Raw genomic sequence first — 18189 nt, 5'->3', positions numbered from 1 at the left:
TTATTGCTTGATTTACTTCTTCATATGTTATACTTCTTTCTTCATATACTCCTCCTCTACCTCTACTCAAAACTGCTGCTGTTACAGCTGCTGGACGTCCTTCCTTAAAATTCATTAAGTTTTTAAAATATTCTTTCCATCTCTTCACAGCTTCCCCGTCTTTCAACATCTTTCCATTCTCATCCATAACTTCATTTATTTTACTTGGGGAGATAGTTTCTGCATTTCTTTCGTTTTTTACTTCTTTCCAATATGATTTCCTGTTCCCTTTATATTTTTCACTTAGTCTTTTTTCCAAAGTCTTCATCAACTCTCTTTTTACTTTCTTTTATTGCTTCTTTTAATTTCATTTTGCATTCAATATATTTCTTTTTTCCTTTCCCTTTTTACTTGCTCAGCCACATTTCTCTCTTGAGTTTTCTTAAAAAGTTCCCTTTTCTGGAAAGAATATTTATCTCTTCTGTCCACCATGAATTTCCTTTTCTTTTTCCATCTCTCACCACTTTCATCCTTTACACTTTTTTTGTTATAGTTACCATTACTTCTTTAAATGTTCCAAAAACTTTTTCAATAATTGTAATATCTTTTACTTTCCCTTTTTTCACTGAAGGCCTCTGCCATTTCACGTTTATACTCATCTTTTATTTCTTCTAATAAGCAAAGGCAACAAAAATGCTGACACAACTTGTTCACTCATTCCTCCCAACCAGTGGAAATATTTTTGCCAGTACTGCAGTTTTGATAATTATGAAACTCAGGGCTGTTTCTGTCTCATCACCAGACTTGAAATTGCTAGTTAGAAAAACAGTAGTCGTGTTTCTTTCACTGGTAATCTCCGGAACAGCCGTCCTTTGTCAGTAAATCCTCCTGCCTATGACATGAACTCTTTCACGAGGGGAATAAATAGACACTTCTCCATCCAAAGTTACCCTCTCCTCTGACCACTCCTGTTTGCTTCATGAGCAGTGCTGAGTGACTCTTTTTTTTTTCTTTGTGTATTGCCCTTGAGTGGTGTCCTTTTCTGTGAATAAAAATGATTGTCCCCTGGGAGACACAATTCATCCTGGAAAATCCTGGATTTATACCATTCCTCCTCATGGAATGCAGCGATTCATTGAGGTTTACATTTCATTTCTGGAGGCACCTCTGGAGCAGTTTGAGGGGTGGGAGGTCCCAGTAGACTTGTTTCACGTAATCTAATCTTTTAGAGTCCAGCTTTGCCACATCAGTTTTCTTTTGTGTGTATAGGAGGTGCTTCATTGTTTGCCTTTTGCTCTATTGAAAACACTACGAGTCCTTGCCTTCTGGGCAAAAGTTTTGTGCAGGGAACTTGTTGCTTGAAGTGAGGGTAAGACACACAAGTGCCAGATTCACAAGAATGTGATGGTGTTTTGTTTTCATCATATTCATTGAAAATAATGCACAATGTTGACTCAAGCCAGGCGGACTATTGCCACCGTGCCACACCCACACACTGACTGAGTGTTTGAATAATTGCTGGCTACGGCATCTAAATTTGCTGAATAGAAAAATAAATTTGCTGTTTGATTTGAGGCCCAGAATGCAAGACATGATATGAAATTTTAATTTTTTTCTAATCATTTCACCGTGAACTCCTCTCTAATTTTGTGTTGCTTTGATTTGTTCTATTACAGAAAGTTCACAGACTTTCTTGAATCAGTGGAGAGAAAAATGCCAGTTATCTAGGCTTTGAAACTTACCATATTGAGAGAGACTAAAAGTTAACTTACTCTCTTTGGAAACGCATAGACTCCAAGATGATTTAACTTAAGTTTTAAGTGCTTAAAGGGGATCAGTAAGGCAATTTAGATGAAGGGCTGTATCAAAACATTTGAGAACACAGCAGCGGGGATATATTCAGGCTCATTAAGGACATAGGCAAGAACAATTTCACGAAGATGAGCTGAACAAATTTAACCTAAGTAGTTGAGGCAAACAGAAGTGAAAACTTTGCATGGAAGTTAGCTATATTTATGTAGGGGAAGGGAAGTTGGGAAATAACCCACTCTGGGGAGCTGCCACGTATAGGCCATCTGCCTCATTATGTTCTTGTGTATCCATATGTATTCTTGTGTACATGTTTCTTATCTGGTCTTCAAGTGCTTTTTATTGTGACAATTTTTTCAGTTATTTACATGAGTACTTTTTCCTTCACAGGCTTTTTGTTCCCTCAAGACACTTTGGAGGAAGAGAAACGCGTGTGTCCCGGGGGCAAGAGAAAGCTGTACTGCAAGGACTATGTGAACAACGCTGAGATCATGTTCATCTTGGCCACAGTGTCTGCCTTCCTGGTCATTCTTTCCCTGGTATGAAGTAGCCTGTTGGCAGCCTCTCTGATCTCTTTGCATGGACTCAGCATTGTTTTTTCCCTTTTTGGTCCTTTGAATTTGAGGAGAGGATTTTATACCTGGGAGCCATAGGCTGGTATTATAAGACACTTTCACTTCTCTCATCAAGTATTTCTATAGGTCAAAGATGGGGTCAATCGGGATCTAATGAGTGGTTCTTTAGGTTCACGGTACAGAAGAAGGGTCAGACTACCGCCGGGGTCATAAAACTACTTCTGGAAATACCCCAGACTCATAGGAAAGCCTTGTCAAATAGGTGAACTTTGGCGACGAAATGTTTTAAAATACGACCCATAATATTTGCATTAGTCTCTTAACCTGTCCGCTGTGATTGGCACGGATTTGGCTCTCACTGGTAGCCTGGTGACATATAGTCCCATGTCTTTCTCTGCCTCTGTGGTAGATGGTGCAGTGTTACCCATGTGGTATTGGTATACATTTTTCTTCATTGAATTGTAGCAGCCACTTTTTGTTCTATTCCTGTAGCTTGGTGATGGCTTCTTATAGGAAATCCACAGTCAAGGGGTTAACAGCCGTAGTGTAAGTCTTCCCCATTCCCTTACCGTCCCCATCCCCATACACGGGTCTGGGATATGTATAAGCTGCCCCGTCCCCTTCCCGTCCCACGACAAATATGCGGGCCAGACAAGACCAGTCCGCACGTCATAATAATGTTGGCAGCACTTTCAAACCTATAATTACAGAAAACGAAATAAATAATGCATTTTTCACACCATTGTATTCATATACATTATATATCATAAAACAAAACAATAGCGTCGTTGATCTACAGGTAAATAACAAGTAACGCGGGAAAGTTAATTTATGAAACAGGTTGGTATCCATGACTGGTCACACACACCTGGGGCAGCCACATAGGGGTTGCCAGGTCATGTCATTTATGTCATTTTTGTCTTATATCAAGGTGGTCACCAAGAAACGCCCTTTTTTATGGTATATGTTAAGTATTGCCATAATAATCCCATATTTAGTCATCAATCTGCAGTCTTTTGCCATTGTTGGGGACAATTATAAAGGAATCTTCAGGAATAACTGTATGATTACAATCAAATGGAAAACCAGAGTCTATACAAACTAAAAAGAATATATTAACTTCAGCAAAGTTTGAGATGTAATATCAGTCATAAAATTATTGTGATACTTTTCAATATATTTCCTTCTATAATAACAAATAGAACACTATTTATTTATGAAATATAAGAAGGGGATGTCAAAGATGTCCTGTTACGCACCCCGCGGAGTCAACACTTTTTAGACCCCATCCGCTCTCTCTCAAGGTAGTGTTAATCAACCCCAACCCCCGGGGATGCTTAAAACTGCGGTTCACAGACAAGGGAAAGGGAAAGGAAGGGAACGGGAATGGGGGAGATTAATTAATAGTACGGCTGTAAGTCTTTTTGTATCATTGTTTTCACTTGGGACTGAAGGAAATTTTGAATTTGGGGTATGGAAGATGTTGCTTAAAGGTGCTTGGATACCAGAAGCCTTTTAGAAGCATCCAAAGTGTAAGATGTATAATTTTTGCAATGTTGTTAAAATGCAAGATGCTAAATCCTCCCTCCCACTCAAAAATGCTAATTCCTCAAGGTACCCAAGATTGTTAGGGAAATAATATTACATCAGATTGGCATCATCTTCCTATGTGCTTGATAATTTTACAACATTTTTTCCCTAGTGTTTTTCTGCTGTTACCATTTCTGGCAGTGTGTATATGTTAGCTGGTCTTGCACTACTGTAGTTTATATTGTTGTACAGCTCTGTTTGTATCAAGGAGAATGGCTGGTTGGGGGGTGTAGGTGTTGGGGGTGCCAAAATATCACTTTCTGGGGAAAATTTTCCAGGCATAGCTACACCATTTTACAAAATCATGATGAAGTTTTGCACTGATATTTACCACATATGCCAAGTTATGGCCCAAAATATAACCCCTAGTCTGTGTATTTTCTCATCTTGCAAGGCGGCATTTGCGAAACCTTTCTATTTTGTAAAACACTGCATATATTTGATGATGTTTCAGAACAGCTCTACTTGGCAACTTAGATTCCTGTTTTGGTCAGTGGCAAGCTTACTGAGTCCAAGCCACAGCAGTGACTGTGTAGGGCTTGAAAAAGAGAGGTGAGGCTCCTACATCTCCACATCTCCCCACCTGCTGCTTTGTGTTGCCAGCACACCACAACACACTAAAGGAATACCAAAATGCCGAAAATATTAGAAAAGAAGAAGCAACTGCCTGTTCTAAGAGAGAAGATGAAAAGTGTAACAGACCAGCAGATGAAAATACTCGTAGAGCCATGGCAGAGTCCATTGTCGGATGACTCGCATCACAATGTTCCTGCAGGACCCACGCCGCCCACACCTCACACCTCTGCTCCCCATCAGGACCTTCCAGTGTCCCAGTAATAAGTCTTGCCTGTTTCCTCTACTTCTCAGAAGCATGATTTAATAAGATGTGATGTATGATCAACATTGCTTCAAAAGACTTTATGAAGCTTGTTGCATGTCCAGGACAAGGGGCCACAGAGGACACAATGAGCAAGAAGACACAGTGGCTCTAAAAGATAATAGACACCACAGTATATGTTGCAGGAGAGTTCTCAAAACAACCTGTCAGCAAAAAGGAACAACTCGTGACACGTTCTCAAAAGAGGTAACACTTGAAATGGGGGTGCAGGGGGTGCTTGAACATGCAATAACAATGACTTTCTGACCTCATGTTCATAGTTAGGAGAAACAGTAATTACTTATTTTTATATCAAAAAAGGATAAAAAACACACAATGGTATATGGAAACCATAGCTGGACATGATAACAGAAAACCTTATTCCTGATACCTAATAACTGATAATGGAAAACCTTATCGGTGATAACCGATATTCGTTAACTGGAGACACAAATATATGCGATAACCGATAACCGATACCCGATATAAATCCACAATTCCATTACTAGCTAGCGATAAGTCCAATAGGCAAAAACGATACCATATTGATATTTTAAATAAAAAACAGATGAATTCAAATTTTCGTTATCTGTATTTTAGAAAACTTACAAAACCTGAAAACCACACGTTACACGTACATATGCACAGTAATACTAGAAACGCCTGAACCGATGTTATGTCACTACAGTCACTTTAGTAAAGAAGCACTGGAAACCGGATCACTGGCACTCACTCCGTCACTCAAGACGCAGCTGAGGCCAAGTGCCACGCTGCCACGTGATAACACAAGCCGCTGGTCTCTGTTTGTGCTCTTTAAAACGGGATCACAAATTTCAGGCAGAGAATAATCATTTTGGGGGCAAAGTTAAATGATTTTTCTCTTTGATATAGTGATTTTTGAGTCTAACATAAAAAAATAACCTAGTGTTTTAATGTTGATGATGTAAGTATGAAATCTCTTCACCGAAGATATTTCATACCCCAAAGTTTTTTCATACAACACCAGGCGCCTGGGCCACGCATGCGCAGTAGGGAGAAGACAACGTTTTTTTCTGAGAGGCGGAAAAAAGTAACGATTATCGCTAGTTTGGTTACAAAAGTAATGAAGATACCGATATATATATATATATATATATATATATATATATATATATATATATATATATATATATATATATATATATATATATATATATATATATATATATATATATATATATATATATATATATATATATATATAATATATATATATATATATATATATATATATATAATGTAAATAGCAGATGGCTGATAACCCGATTTTGTTATCAGCGATAAAGTATCGCGATAACTTATCATGATAACGCCCAGCTATAATGGAAACCAACTTTATTGATTGGGAAAGCTGTCTTGAAATTATGAGTGTTCAAAACCTTAACTGACCATTTCTTCGAGTATGATTTCTTTAGTTTTGAAATCAATCTCCTCAGCCATTTATGCATCAGCTTCAGAGAAACTAAATACTCTATGAAATCAGAAGGCCAGTATTTCAATGTAACTGTAATATTTTCAAATTTAACTATCTAACAGGGATCATACGCCCGGGAATGTGTTGCATCTCTCACTCACCACCTCCACTCCTGAAGGTCCCTCCGAGCAAGCTCCAATACAGTTACCCTGTCCACCTCAAGCCCCTCCCGGCAGAATCGGTTGACTTCCCCCATCCATGAGTTGTGTGGGCGTTCCCTTGGTCTTCTCCTCTAGGGTTGTGTTGCACAAAACCAACCCTGTGAACATGATTGGCATCCAGGCCAGTCCATCAAGAGACTTCCTGGAAAAACCCACCATTGTTATGCACTACACTACCAAGGTATGAGGGCCTTTTGGTGACCTCAGTGTCATTGAACTGAACTGAACTGAACTGTCATCCAGCAAGCCTCCAGGTGTTGGACCTTGGTTTTGGCCCAAAAGACTTTTAGTCCTAGTGGCTTCATCACATGCAGCACTGCAAGAGTCATCACCAGGACCTCCAGCAATTATGTGAAATACACAGCAACTTCAGCAATAATAGGGTCATTAATGTCCATGCAAGTGTTGAAGTGATGGAGCAAGGACACACCTGTCTCACTCCTGAATTCACTGAGAAGACAGAAATGCCTCCCCACACTTCACAGCACACACAGCCTCAGAGTAAAGGCCATTAAGTCAGTATTCTTTGCAGGAATCCCCTGGATCTGCAGGATGTTCCAGAGTGCCTCATGATGCACTCACTCAAAGGCCTTTTTGAGATTGACATTAGGCCGTGAGGAGCTAAACTCATGTCAGTGTTCCACAAGGACGTAAAGAGCTAGGGAAGCGGTGGCTGAGTGGTCAGCATGTGGGAGCGGTGTTCTGGAAGACCCAGTTTCAAGTCCCTCCACAGTCTAAAAGTGCCTGGCAAGCCCTGAGCCTAACCAACTCGCCTTGTACCGCTGGCCCATGAGCCTGCTCTCCTATAGATGCCAGTGCTCACCATACATCCTACATCAATTATGTGCTCAAGCATGTCATACTGTGAATCATATATGAATGAATGTTTCCTTCTATGAAAATCAAGGAAGGAAAATATCAAATGAATAATAAGAACTTGATCATAACTGCAAGCAGTTCTTCAGCTGATACATATGAACAAACCAGGACGCAGTATCGGTAGTGGTGAAGAAGTAGTCGCCATCTTCTTTTTACCCTTCCAGACGGCCAAACAGACACACGGGCAGCGATGGGCAAGAACGCCAACACAGAGAGTGTGAGAACATTTGTGAGAGTTGGGCAGAAACTGAACACAAACACCAATTTTTTTCCATCTGGCTCTATGACTTTGACTTCAGTATTTAAGAGTTGGTGGATTCATGTTGTCCTTCTAGACATTTGCCTTCCATGTTGCTGCAGGTTTTACTTGAAGATTAGCACAGTAAGTACAGTGAACAGTGTTTGAAGCAGTCACAGGAATCACAACAACACTCCTGTTTGTTGCAAATGTCTTATTTGTCACATTGCAGTTGTTGTCTTGTTTTCCTTTCTGCCTCAAACATTGTTTATTGTAAAATTCTCTCAGTATATAAATACATACACTAAGGCTAGAAACTATCCAGCTAAGGGTGGTACAAACCTGCCTCCCTCCTAATCATGAAAATAAATTAATTGTATGTAATTCATGTAAATGTGATTGCAAGTTTCAAATGGAGATTAGATGTATGGCAAGGACAAGAGTGTGGGCTGACCGGCCTCCTGCAGTCTCCTCAAGTCCTTGTGAATCCTTGTGAGAGTCCGTGAGTTCCCAGAGAACTGATGGGTGTTAGCGTCTGCTGTGATTTGAATGAATGTGTATACAGTTTCAGTAAGTGATTCTGCCATCTATTGTAATATTTGTTTTAGGCCACATTCAACCCTTAGGAGGACTTGGCATCAGTAATCATCTACCCCTTTGAGGGAGAGACCATGGCAGAAAAGTCCACAGCTCTTCCACTTTATTCATGTCTTGCTTCACATTCATGCCCCCTCTCACTTCTCTATGTATATCCTCAATCCCATCCATCAGAACAGTCTCATTGCCAAAACCATTCCACCACTCCACATCCTCCACTATATCTCACATCATCATATCTGTACACCTCTTCATTGCTCACACTATCCCATCTTGTTAAACCACAGGCCCTCCCCAAGTAACCCATTTTTACTGTACATTTCCTTACCTGTTGATACTCATTCCATGGGACATTCAGAGGAACAGATCAAGTTTCCTTTTCTGTTACAGTATTATAACCTTTTATTAATGAGTCCATTGCTTAAACAGGTACATTACCTGATGTGTCTGGCAGCCAACTATGCCCACATCAAGGACCAGGAAAAGTTCATGGACCTGCAGGAGATCCAGTTTTTGCACGAGTCTGAGATGTCGACACTTCCCAAAGACCGCTTCTAGGACACCGCCCAAGGGATCTACTGGCGCAGCACCCAGCACCGCCGCTACTACTGATGGGGACGTTCTCCTCTAGTGCGGCTAAAATGTGCAAACCTGTGCCTTCACTCACGGCAGCTGTGGGGCCGTGTTGTCAAATAGCCTGTAACATTATGCACTCTGCTAAGCCTCACAGGGAAAGTTGGGACTTGTTTCTGGCAACAGACTAAAGCTCGTATTTTGAAACGTATCGGGGCCCCACTCCGCCTGGTTGAAAAGCCTCTCGTAGAAGTTGCTGGGTTTTTCATGGATTGTTTTGTGATGCAAGTGATAGTTTTAACTGACTTCTGCACCTAGAATGGGAATATCTCATGAAAACCTGGTTAATATTCTCTGTGGCCTTGGGAAATGGTCGTGATGGGACCCGATGCTTTTAAGAATATGAACCTAAGTTTGATAAGTAGTAGACTAGTCATTCCTCATTTCCAGTTTCATAACATACATACTCTGGTAACAGTTATCCCCCCAAGGCTGTAACATGTTGGATTATGGGACAAATCTAAGCCCCTAGAGCAAAAGTGTTCATGTGAAATATGAGCATCTAAACTTGACCTTTGAATATAATTAAAATAATTGACTTTAATTCTTGCATTAAGAGTAGTTTAATGTCTTTTGGGAAATTAATGACAGGGAACTGCAAGAACATATAATGGAAAGCTTAGTTACACAGGTGTAGCTGCAGGTGCCTACCACCATATATCATCTGTGTGTCACTCACCAATGGTCTGATCATATACTGGACATTCAATCAGCAGTCACCATCCTTCCCAAAAGATCATAGAGCTGCTATTGTCCAAAGTATGGGTTCAGCTGGAACTTAATACACCCTATACCCCTTGCTCAAGGAGGGACAATAAACCCTCCTGTCAGCGAACAAACTTTTTGGCCTGAGCAAGCCATGAACCTCCGGCTGCCGGGTTGTCAAGTTGAGGACGAGTCCACTACACCATGGAGCAGTGGAAGGCTTTCAGTGCAGCTCACCAGCCTTAGGAGCCAATACACATGTATGTTTCTGTAGCTCACGAGTGCCTTAGTCTGTGCCTTGCATTCCACTGTATGCTGTAAAGTCAATTTGATATAAATCTCAGGCATAGGTTGTTGGCTTTATTATGGGATGTGTGGGGCCTCTGGAAGGGGGCAGCTGTCATGGATTTGAAGTTCAGAGTGCTTTATTATGTGCCTTGCATCCCACCATATGCCATAAATTTGGCTTTATACGGTTTCCAAGCAATGTTTGTTGGGTTCTTTAGAGTGTATAGGAGTACAGCTGCCTATTATAAGGTGTACAGGACTCAAGAAGACCACTTTAGAGTGTACTGGGCTACAGAAGGCTATTTTAGGGTACAGGACTACAGAAGGAAGCTGCTATAGTGAACATGATTACATAAGGTTACTATACCATTTGCAGGACAACAGAAGGCTACTACTTTAGGGTGTAAAGATTAGCCTACAGAAGGTGGAGCAGCTATTGCAGATTTGCAGCTTTAGGGGCCTTATTTTGTGCCTTGTTTTTCATGTTGTCCAGTAAATTCAATGCAGTGTGGTTCCTAGGCATATGTTGTAGGCTGTTGTAAGGTGTATAAGGCCCCAGGAATGGGACAACACTCAGATTTTGTACTAGTGCTTGGTTCTCAGGACTGTAACCCCCATGAAATTTGAGGAATGACAGGATCTGTCAACTGAATGTCAGAGTTCACTTTCCCTGTAGAGGATAACAAGCAACATGTTAGGGAACTTTTTGTCAGCTGGCACACCCTGATGCTCTGCTCTGGCACCAGATATAGTGTTAAGCCAGGCATCCATCCATCCGTGATCCGTATCCACGTCTGCATACGCCACAGAAAATTTTAACATTGGAACAGGTCAAGAATCCATTGATCTTACCATGGCTATGGCAGTAATCACAACACCTCTCCCTGCTGCAAAAGATAAGTGAGTAGAACTAAAAACTATTACACCACAGATCTACAGCTGTAGGTGGTTGCTTTTGGGGGGCTGGGTAGAGATTCTCTCTTCTCAGCACTAATGCTGTCCAGAGCAGAGGGTGGCTGTCCATTGTGAGAGGCACGTTGCTTGAATTCTGTTGGGTGGGTGGGCTGTGCTAAGCTTGTTGGCTGCTTACGCTGCTGCTACAAGTTGCTAGGTTATAATTCATCTTAATTTTAATGCAGTAAACCCTTTATTTAACAAACTGTGAGGAACACTGTCATTACATCTCAAAATTTGCTTCATCCATAGTAATGGGTGCAAGATACTGCATGAGACAAAAGCCAAATACATTGTTTATCATTGTTTTATCAAAAAATTGTTGTTTTAGTGGTTTCCAGAAATGTTATTTTTATCAAAGAATCACATGAATTGTATCAAATATAAACAAGAAAATTTATATTACACTTGCTTCATATAGTTCATTATATGTACAGTTTTCTCATGAGGTTTTTTAAGTGGAGGGTTTCCTGTGATAGAGGCTGTACGTTGTTGTGTGTAGTTTTGTTGAAAGTATTCACATTAAGTATATTTTATTTAAGTATTCACTCAAGATCTATTTGACACGTCGGTTTGCTGTTTTGTGAGAGGTCTAACCATGTTGGATAGAAGTTTCATAGCACTAGACCTGATGTTTTCATGGAGGAGAAAAACAATTCACTTAAGTTTTAGGAACTTACTGGGAAATTCAAGTTGCTGAGTTGCAGACAAAAACATCAACCCACTTTATTCTTAACTTGTGACTAATAATAACCCCTTTCAACATGGCAAGTTACATGGGGCAGAATGAGACTGAAGGGTGAGGAAGTGAGAGGGGAAAATGGAGGAAGATGGGGTTGGGGGTGAACTGACAGGGGAGGGGAATAGAGGGAGAGGAAGGGGCAGAGGGAGGGTGGGGGGATGAATTTGTAGGGGAGGTGAGTGTAGAGGATAGGAATTGATGTTTTGTCAGCAGCAGTTACTGTTACAATGTAGGTTAACATCCTCTGCCTCAGCTGAGAGAAAATACAGAACACCCTCACTTTGTCAAGCCAAAGGGGTGACGGCATATCCGAACATCTGTTATATCAAAGGGATCCAACCTTCTTGTATATAACGAATTGAACAATTTCCAAGCATTGCCACATGTTACAAAGTTGGTTGTATTAGATGAGAGTTCTTATATACATGTAGCTGGGCATGGAAGGACGTGCAGAGGAATTTACTGTTGGGCAGACAAAGCTAGACTGAGCGGCGTGCAACACCCAATTGGCTTTGTTTCCACCGGCACCAACTGACTTGCGTGTACATTCTCTGCCAGGCCACGCCGAACCAAACCTCGCACTCACCGAAGTAGTAAATCCTTGCCTTTACTACATTGGCCCATTAAGTTAGTTAAAGCCAAAATTTGTTATAACGAGTCTGTAAAATTGAGGGTTTTCTGAACTACAGCAACAATATAGATCCTCTCAGTGTCCCTGCCCCCTGTATTTATATGGAAATTCGTTTCTCAGGTAGATATTGTTTGCCTGGGGGTTAAGCATGCTTTAAGGAGGTTTACTAGGTTTACAGAGCCTTGTGTGTGTGTGTGTGTATGTGTGTGTGTGTGCAGCATTAGCCCTTCAAAATAACACCACTAACACTTAATTCTCTTTAGTTTTCATCTTAATATGCCTCCTCTACTCCTATATCCAGCAAGAGCTCACTCAGGACCAGGATTAGTATTCTCGAACACTTCCACCTCTAGCATCAGCCAACAAGGAGATTAGTCAAGTTGTTATAAGTGTTTTTCATATTCAGGGTACAGAAGAAAGGTCAACCTACCACCAGGGGCTTTGTGGTATAGTGGTTAGCACACTCGGCTCACAACCGAGAGAGCCCGGGTTCAATTCCTGGGCGGAGTGGAAAAATTTGGGCGGCTTTTCCGATACCCTACACCCCTGTCCGCCCAGCAGTGAATGGGTACCAGGTATTAATCGGGGGTTATGTCCCGTCTCCTGGGATCTGTTCCCTTCTATAATTCCTTCCCCTTCTGTCTCTCTCCAGCATATGACCACATATGTTGCGCCGACTAAACAAACTTTCCAACTTTCAACCTATCACCAGGGCCATAAAGGTACCTCTGGCAATGCCCAAAACTCCAACGAAAACTCTGTCAAATGTGAGTGTGTGTAAGTGGCGAAGGGTTTGAGAATACTGTCCCAGACATACATGCTGCAGGGCCCTGGACTCAGAAGCACATTTGTCCCCATCATGGCCACAGCACTTCTTAGTTACGCTGCACCTGGACATAATTCAAAGGTCAAAGTTGTAGCCATAGAATGGGACTCTCAATAGGCCTAACAGTATAAAAAATAAGTCTGGAATAGATTTAGTTAACAATCTGGAAGGACATGATTTTTTTTTTTTTTTTTTTTTTTTTTTTTTTTTACGTCGCTGCCTGTTGCGCCGGTAGGCATCTTCCTGGTGGGGCCTGATGGTCGGCCCAAGGCTTCTTCCAGGTGGGGCCTGATGGTCGGCCCAGCCCGTTCTGGCGCAGGCGAGTGTTTTTATAGTGGCGCCATCTTGCATGTGCTGTATTAAGCTATTCTAGGGTCAGGGACTGTTAAGAACAAACTGCATAATTATTTGTAATCAATGCATCAGCCTGGGGCCCATGAAGGGTGAGGCCCTGTGAGTATTGCCCTTAATCTGGCCTTGGGTTCAGTAGTTCATCTGAGTTATTTGGATTCTTTTCCTATAATTTTATTATACTTTGTTCCTTAAGATCTGCTGCTCCTTACTGCCTTGCTCTGTACTTTTCTGCTCTGCACTAATACTACTAATGTGGACACCAGCTCAGCCCAACAGACCAGAGAACAGTGTTTTGCTTCTAGAGATCCCTTGGGTGAACCTAACTAAGTGTGGGTGACAAGTCTGAATATAGACGATAATTTTGATACAACAGAGAAAACTAGATGTGTGCTATACTTGAGGTCATGGCTTCCAAGCGACAGATGACCAAGGCTGCTTCTAGGTACATGCAACCATTTATTGCCCCTTTGTCTGCAGGTCCCAAAATAATGAATGTTTGATCTTATACTCATGTAAAAGCTGCCTTATGAGTCGACCCCCCTTCAAGGCCATGATATATTTGCTTGAGGAATATATATATCCCTAAGAGTAGTAGTGAAAGTAGTTGTAAAAGAAATAGTGGTAGTAGTAGTAGCTGTGATAGTCTGGAAAAGTAGCATCCATGTAAAGGCTGACTGTCTCAAGAATTTGTTCAAGAGTTTTACATGAGTATATAACGGTATTCTGAGATGATCAAAGTACATCTTGTATATACAGAAGGGGGTACACTAGAGGGCACCAGAATATAATCTTATCTCCTATTTAAGCCCCAGAAGACTAGAATGGAACATTGCAGGCAACACATTGATGTCAGGGGAAGATTTAGATGTGTCACGCTAGAGATCTTGGTTTCATAGTGGCAGTAAAGATAAGGTCAGTGAATATGACCTCATGAAACACAGTGTATCTGATGTGTGTGTGTGTGTGTGTGTTACGTATTAGTATTTTTACAGGATAGTCATGCTTGTATGGCCCATATTTTATCACATAGTGTGTGTGTAACTTAAGACACAGTTATTGAAATATTGTTAAATGCAACTGTCTTTGGAATAAGTGTGTGTGTGTGTGTGTGTGTGTGTGTGTGTGTGTGTGTGTGTGTGTGTGTGTGTGTGTGTGTGTGTGTGTGTCCACTATTTGAAAATATATTGTATAATGCCACTGTCTTTGTAATAATAAACTTTTGTACCAATTATTTTCTGTGCCTTTAAGAACACAGTAGTTGTCACAGGTATTTATAAAACTATTCTTAAAAATACAATGTATTCAAATTGAAAACATATCTCATTTACAGCCACTGTTTGGACATACAAATTTATGCCGTGTGACTCGTTCAGTTTGATACCCTGTTGATCAAAGGAGCGCACTTTGAGACAATAAGGTGGGCACCAAATATAAAACAGAAATATATAATAATTTCCCTAACTAGTTTTGTACATGTTAATGACATCTTTCATCACTTATTTTTAAAGAATAAACAAAATAATTGAATGGCAATAATATAATGGCTGCATGCCACAGAAACTCACTTTTTTACACCAAGACAATAATGTACCAGTCCAAAGAAGTGGACTTTCATGGAAAGTTTCCTGCTAGCTGACTGGTTGAGTAGATGGTGTCCATATACATCACCTTATTTGAAACTAGTACCAGGTCATGTGAACCTTAGATATATGTTATGCCATTAACCCACAGACAGCAGTGGAACTAGATAAAGATGGTCCAAAATTGTCAAAAGTTGCAGCCTGACTATATTTAGATGCCTCTGGAAAAAGAACTCCCTGTTTTTCCAAGCAGAAACTATATATAATCTGTAACTGAATACTTCAGACCCTGAAAAATGATGTGACAACATTTTTAAGCTCGTGGTTATGAGAATCAGTCACATATACACTCAAAGCAATGTCTCAGTCTGCTCCCAGCTATGCAGTATTTTTTGTGCCTACTCTTATCATATTTCAATTTCATATTTGGAGTTTGTAGACACAATCATGTTCCGCTCATTGAGGAACATCACTGATGAAGAAATACAACACATACTAGATCCAGGTCACAGGTCCTGGACACAACTTTGTTTGTGTAAATGTCAAGTGTAAAGGAGTGACTCCATTTACCTTTTAAAAATGTGATTAAAATGCAATTTTAAACCTTTAATTTTGTATGGCAGAAATATAACAACACCTCCAGATTGCGGAAGAATCTATATATATAAACGATAGTTAAAAACATCCATCATGCGGCGTAGCTATATTTATGCTCCAGTCCTAAAGTCAGCAGTGCTAGGTATATGTATAGACCATTCACTTTGGAGTCCTAAAGTCAGCAGTGCTAGGTATATGTATAGACCATTCACTTTGGAGACAGCTACTCTTTAAGTACTGCTGCTGTCTAGGGGTTAAAGACGATACTGAGTAAAGGGATTGTGAAGTAATGTACTGGTAATTTTCGATTTGTTGAGGTCAGTCGCCCAAGTCAGCAACACAAGCATGAGCTCAAATGCATGTTTTCCATGTGTAAGATTTAATGCAGACAAGAAAAAGCTGCACTAAACACAAGAAAACATGTAGTATACTTTTTTTTTTTTAAGTAGCATATACTCAAATGGCTTAAATGACAGTATGAGTGTACTATACATTCTAGCAGTAGGCCATTCTGTGAGTCTATTTAGTAAATCCCAACACATCAGAAAAACTATACATTAATAACATTTTTCCCATCTGTAGTTATAAAACTAATGAACACAAAGATGGTCATACATCCTGTTTTCCAGTGGGCATAGTTTGGGCATGTGAAGGGGAGGGGGGATGGTGCGGGGTGGATGTGCCAAGGTGCTGCGCACCAGGCAGACCAAGGAAGGCGTGAAGGCAGCAGACTGAAGAGGATTTGACAGAACTGGAGAGGCTGAGGCAATGGACTGAAACAGTTGGAAGCGTATCATCACTCGGGCAACTGACGTCAACAACTTGAGACACCTGCACAGCACTTCGTAATCTCCTTACTCGTCATCTTTCTTAATTGGCATAACAACATACATCCAAGGGAGAAACTTGAGTTGGTCAATAAGTGATGGTTCACATTACCTGATACCTGTTTCAAATAAGGCGATATATTTCCACTCTTCGGATTAAAGCTGACACTATGACTAAAAAAGTCAATCAAAGATTTAGGTAAGATAATTGACTGCACTCTATCATTCAAAGACCAGATCAATCAGGTGGTGAGAACAGCAGGCTACAATCTAAGAAATATTTCATTTGTCAAGAAATACTTTGATGATAAGACCATGAAGATGCTTATATATAATCACGTAACTAGTAAGCTGTTACGCTTTATTATGGCCTTCCTAAATATCTGCTGAAGAAATTACAACTTTTCATGAACAGAGCTGCAAGGTTAATAAGGGGTCTGCCGCCACGTGAGAAAATAACACCTGCAATTAAAGACTTGCATTGGCTACCCATTAAGGCAAGAATAGTCTACAAAATATGTGTCTTGACTTATCAAGCAACGTGAATTGGTAAGCTTGGATATATGAGAAATTTACTACAGGATTTTCACTTGGACATCGCCATGTCACAGAGACACAGTGCAGAAAAGTATAGACCGTATGAACCCAGGGTCAACCTGGAACTGGGTTTCAGAGCATTTGAGAAGAGCACCCCGCAGCTCTATAATGAGTTACCCGGGGATGTTAAGAACAGTGGCAGTCTGGCAATTTTTGAGAAAGCGCTGAAGACTCACTTATTCACTAAATGCTACGACTTTACAAACATGAGGATTGAGGATAACTTTAGGTGCTAATATTACTGTTATAATGTTGGCAGCCCTGTGGAGCGCTGCTACGGCGGTGGACCGGGGCCTAAAACCTCATCAACAGTAAATGGTAAAAAGGGCACCACTTTGGGCCAGTGCATTTTTTGCCTCAATAAAACCATGCTGTAGACTAGGCTGAGGCCCACTCCTAGCTTTACATAGAATCTGTTTCAGTACCCCCACCTGAACTATTTGCCCCTATGTCCTTGTATTATTTTTTTATATAACTAACATTTTAACAAAATATACATACAAATTGCCTGGTCAAAGCCTCTCAAATATTATTTTGAATTAAAGATTTTAAAACACCCATACCATTGCTCCTATGGCAACAGTATCTATTACTACTACTAATAACGATAACAACAATAATCAGTGCATCAACAGGGGCATACTTATGTTGTTGGGCACATTGCCTCGCCCAGCCCATGTCACCATCCCCTAAGTATTCCAGCAAGGCTACCAGCAGGTGCTTTTTCCAGACCAGGTAGCTCTCAGTAGGATCCAGCGGCCTGCTCAGTGAGGGAGGCATCACCTCACCCATCCCATGACATAAAAACATCTCAGGTGAGGCCACCTCTCCATCTTAATTGCCTCATAAATTGATCCATTAACTTGCTCAAGCCACAGATTTTGTAGGCATCTCCTTGGCTGCCTCCACCTGGGATTCCTTCTTACAGTGACAACTCGGAGAGCAGGGTCATCTTCTGGGTTGCATGCCACATACCCGTATACATATGTAGTTTTTTCATGGTCACACCTTGTATCCAAACATAAATAAACCAGGGCTTGGAAGTCACTGTCACTAAATCAAAACGCTCATAAACTAAGGCACTCGTAAACCAAGGTAATACTGTACTCAGGATGAGAGGGGACCCTGCATGGAGGCTTGCCTGGAGGGGCCCAGGGGCTCGGCGTTGTAGGGTGGGTGAGCCAACGCTCTCCCCTGCTTCTAATGCACTCTGCATTATTCAATTTCTTTCAATAGA

At 40.8% G+C, this 18189-nt stretch overlaps 1 protein-coding gene across 2 annotated transcripts in view; it reads left to right on the top strand.

Annotated features, from left to right (window-relative positions):
* LOC127009829 (neuronal membrane glycoprotein M6-a-like) overlaps window positions 1-14582 on the top strand; it is a 45124-nt gene extending 30542 nt beyond the window's left edge. For both annotated transcript variants that reach the window (XM_050883189.1, XM_050883188.1), the window contains 2 exons: window positions 2179-2327; window positions 8648-14582. In XM_050883189.1, the coding sequence (XP_050739146.1) occupies window positions 2179-2327; window positions 8648-8776 (278 nt within the window). In that variant the 3' untranslated portion in view covers window positions 8777-14582. The remainder of the gene's footprint in view (window positions 1-2178; window positions 2328-8647) is intronic.
* Window positions 14583-18189: the final 3607 nt, after the last annotated feature.

Source organism: Eriocheir sinensis, chromosome 42, assembly GCF_024679095.1.
Source record: "Eriocheir sinensis breed Jianghai 21 chromosome 42, ASM2467909v1, whole genome shotgun sequence".
In the NCBI taxonomy this organism is placed as follows: domain Eukaryota; kingdom Metazoa; phylum Arthropoda; class Malacostraca; order Decapoda; family Varunidae; genus Eriocheir; species Eriocheir sinensis.
Note: the sequence above shows the minus strand (reverse complement) of the source record. Positions and strands in the feature narration are given on the sequence as shown.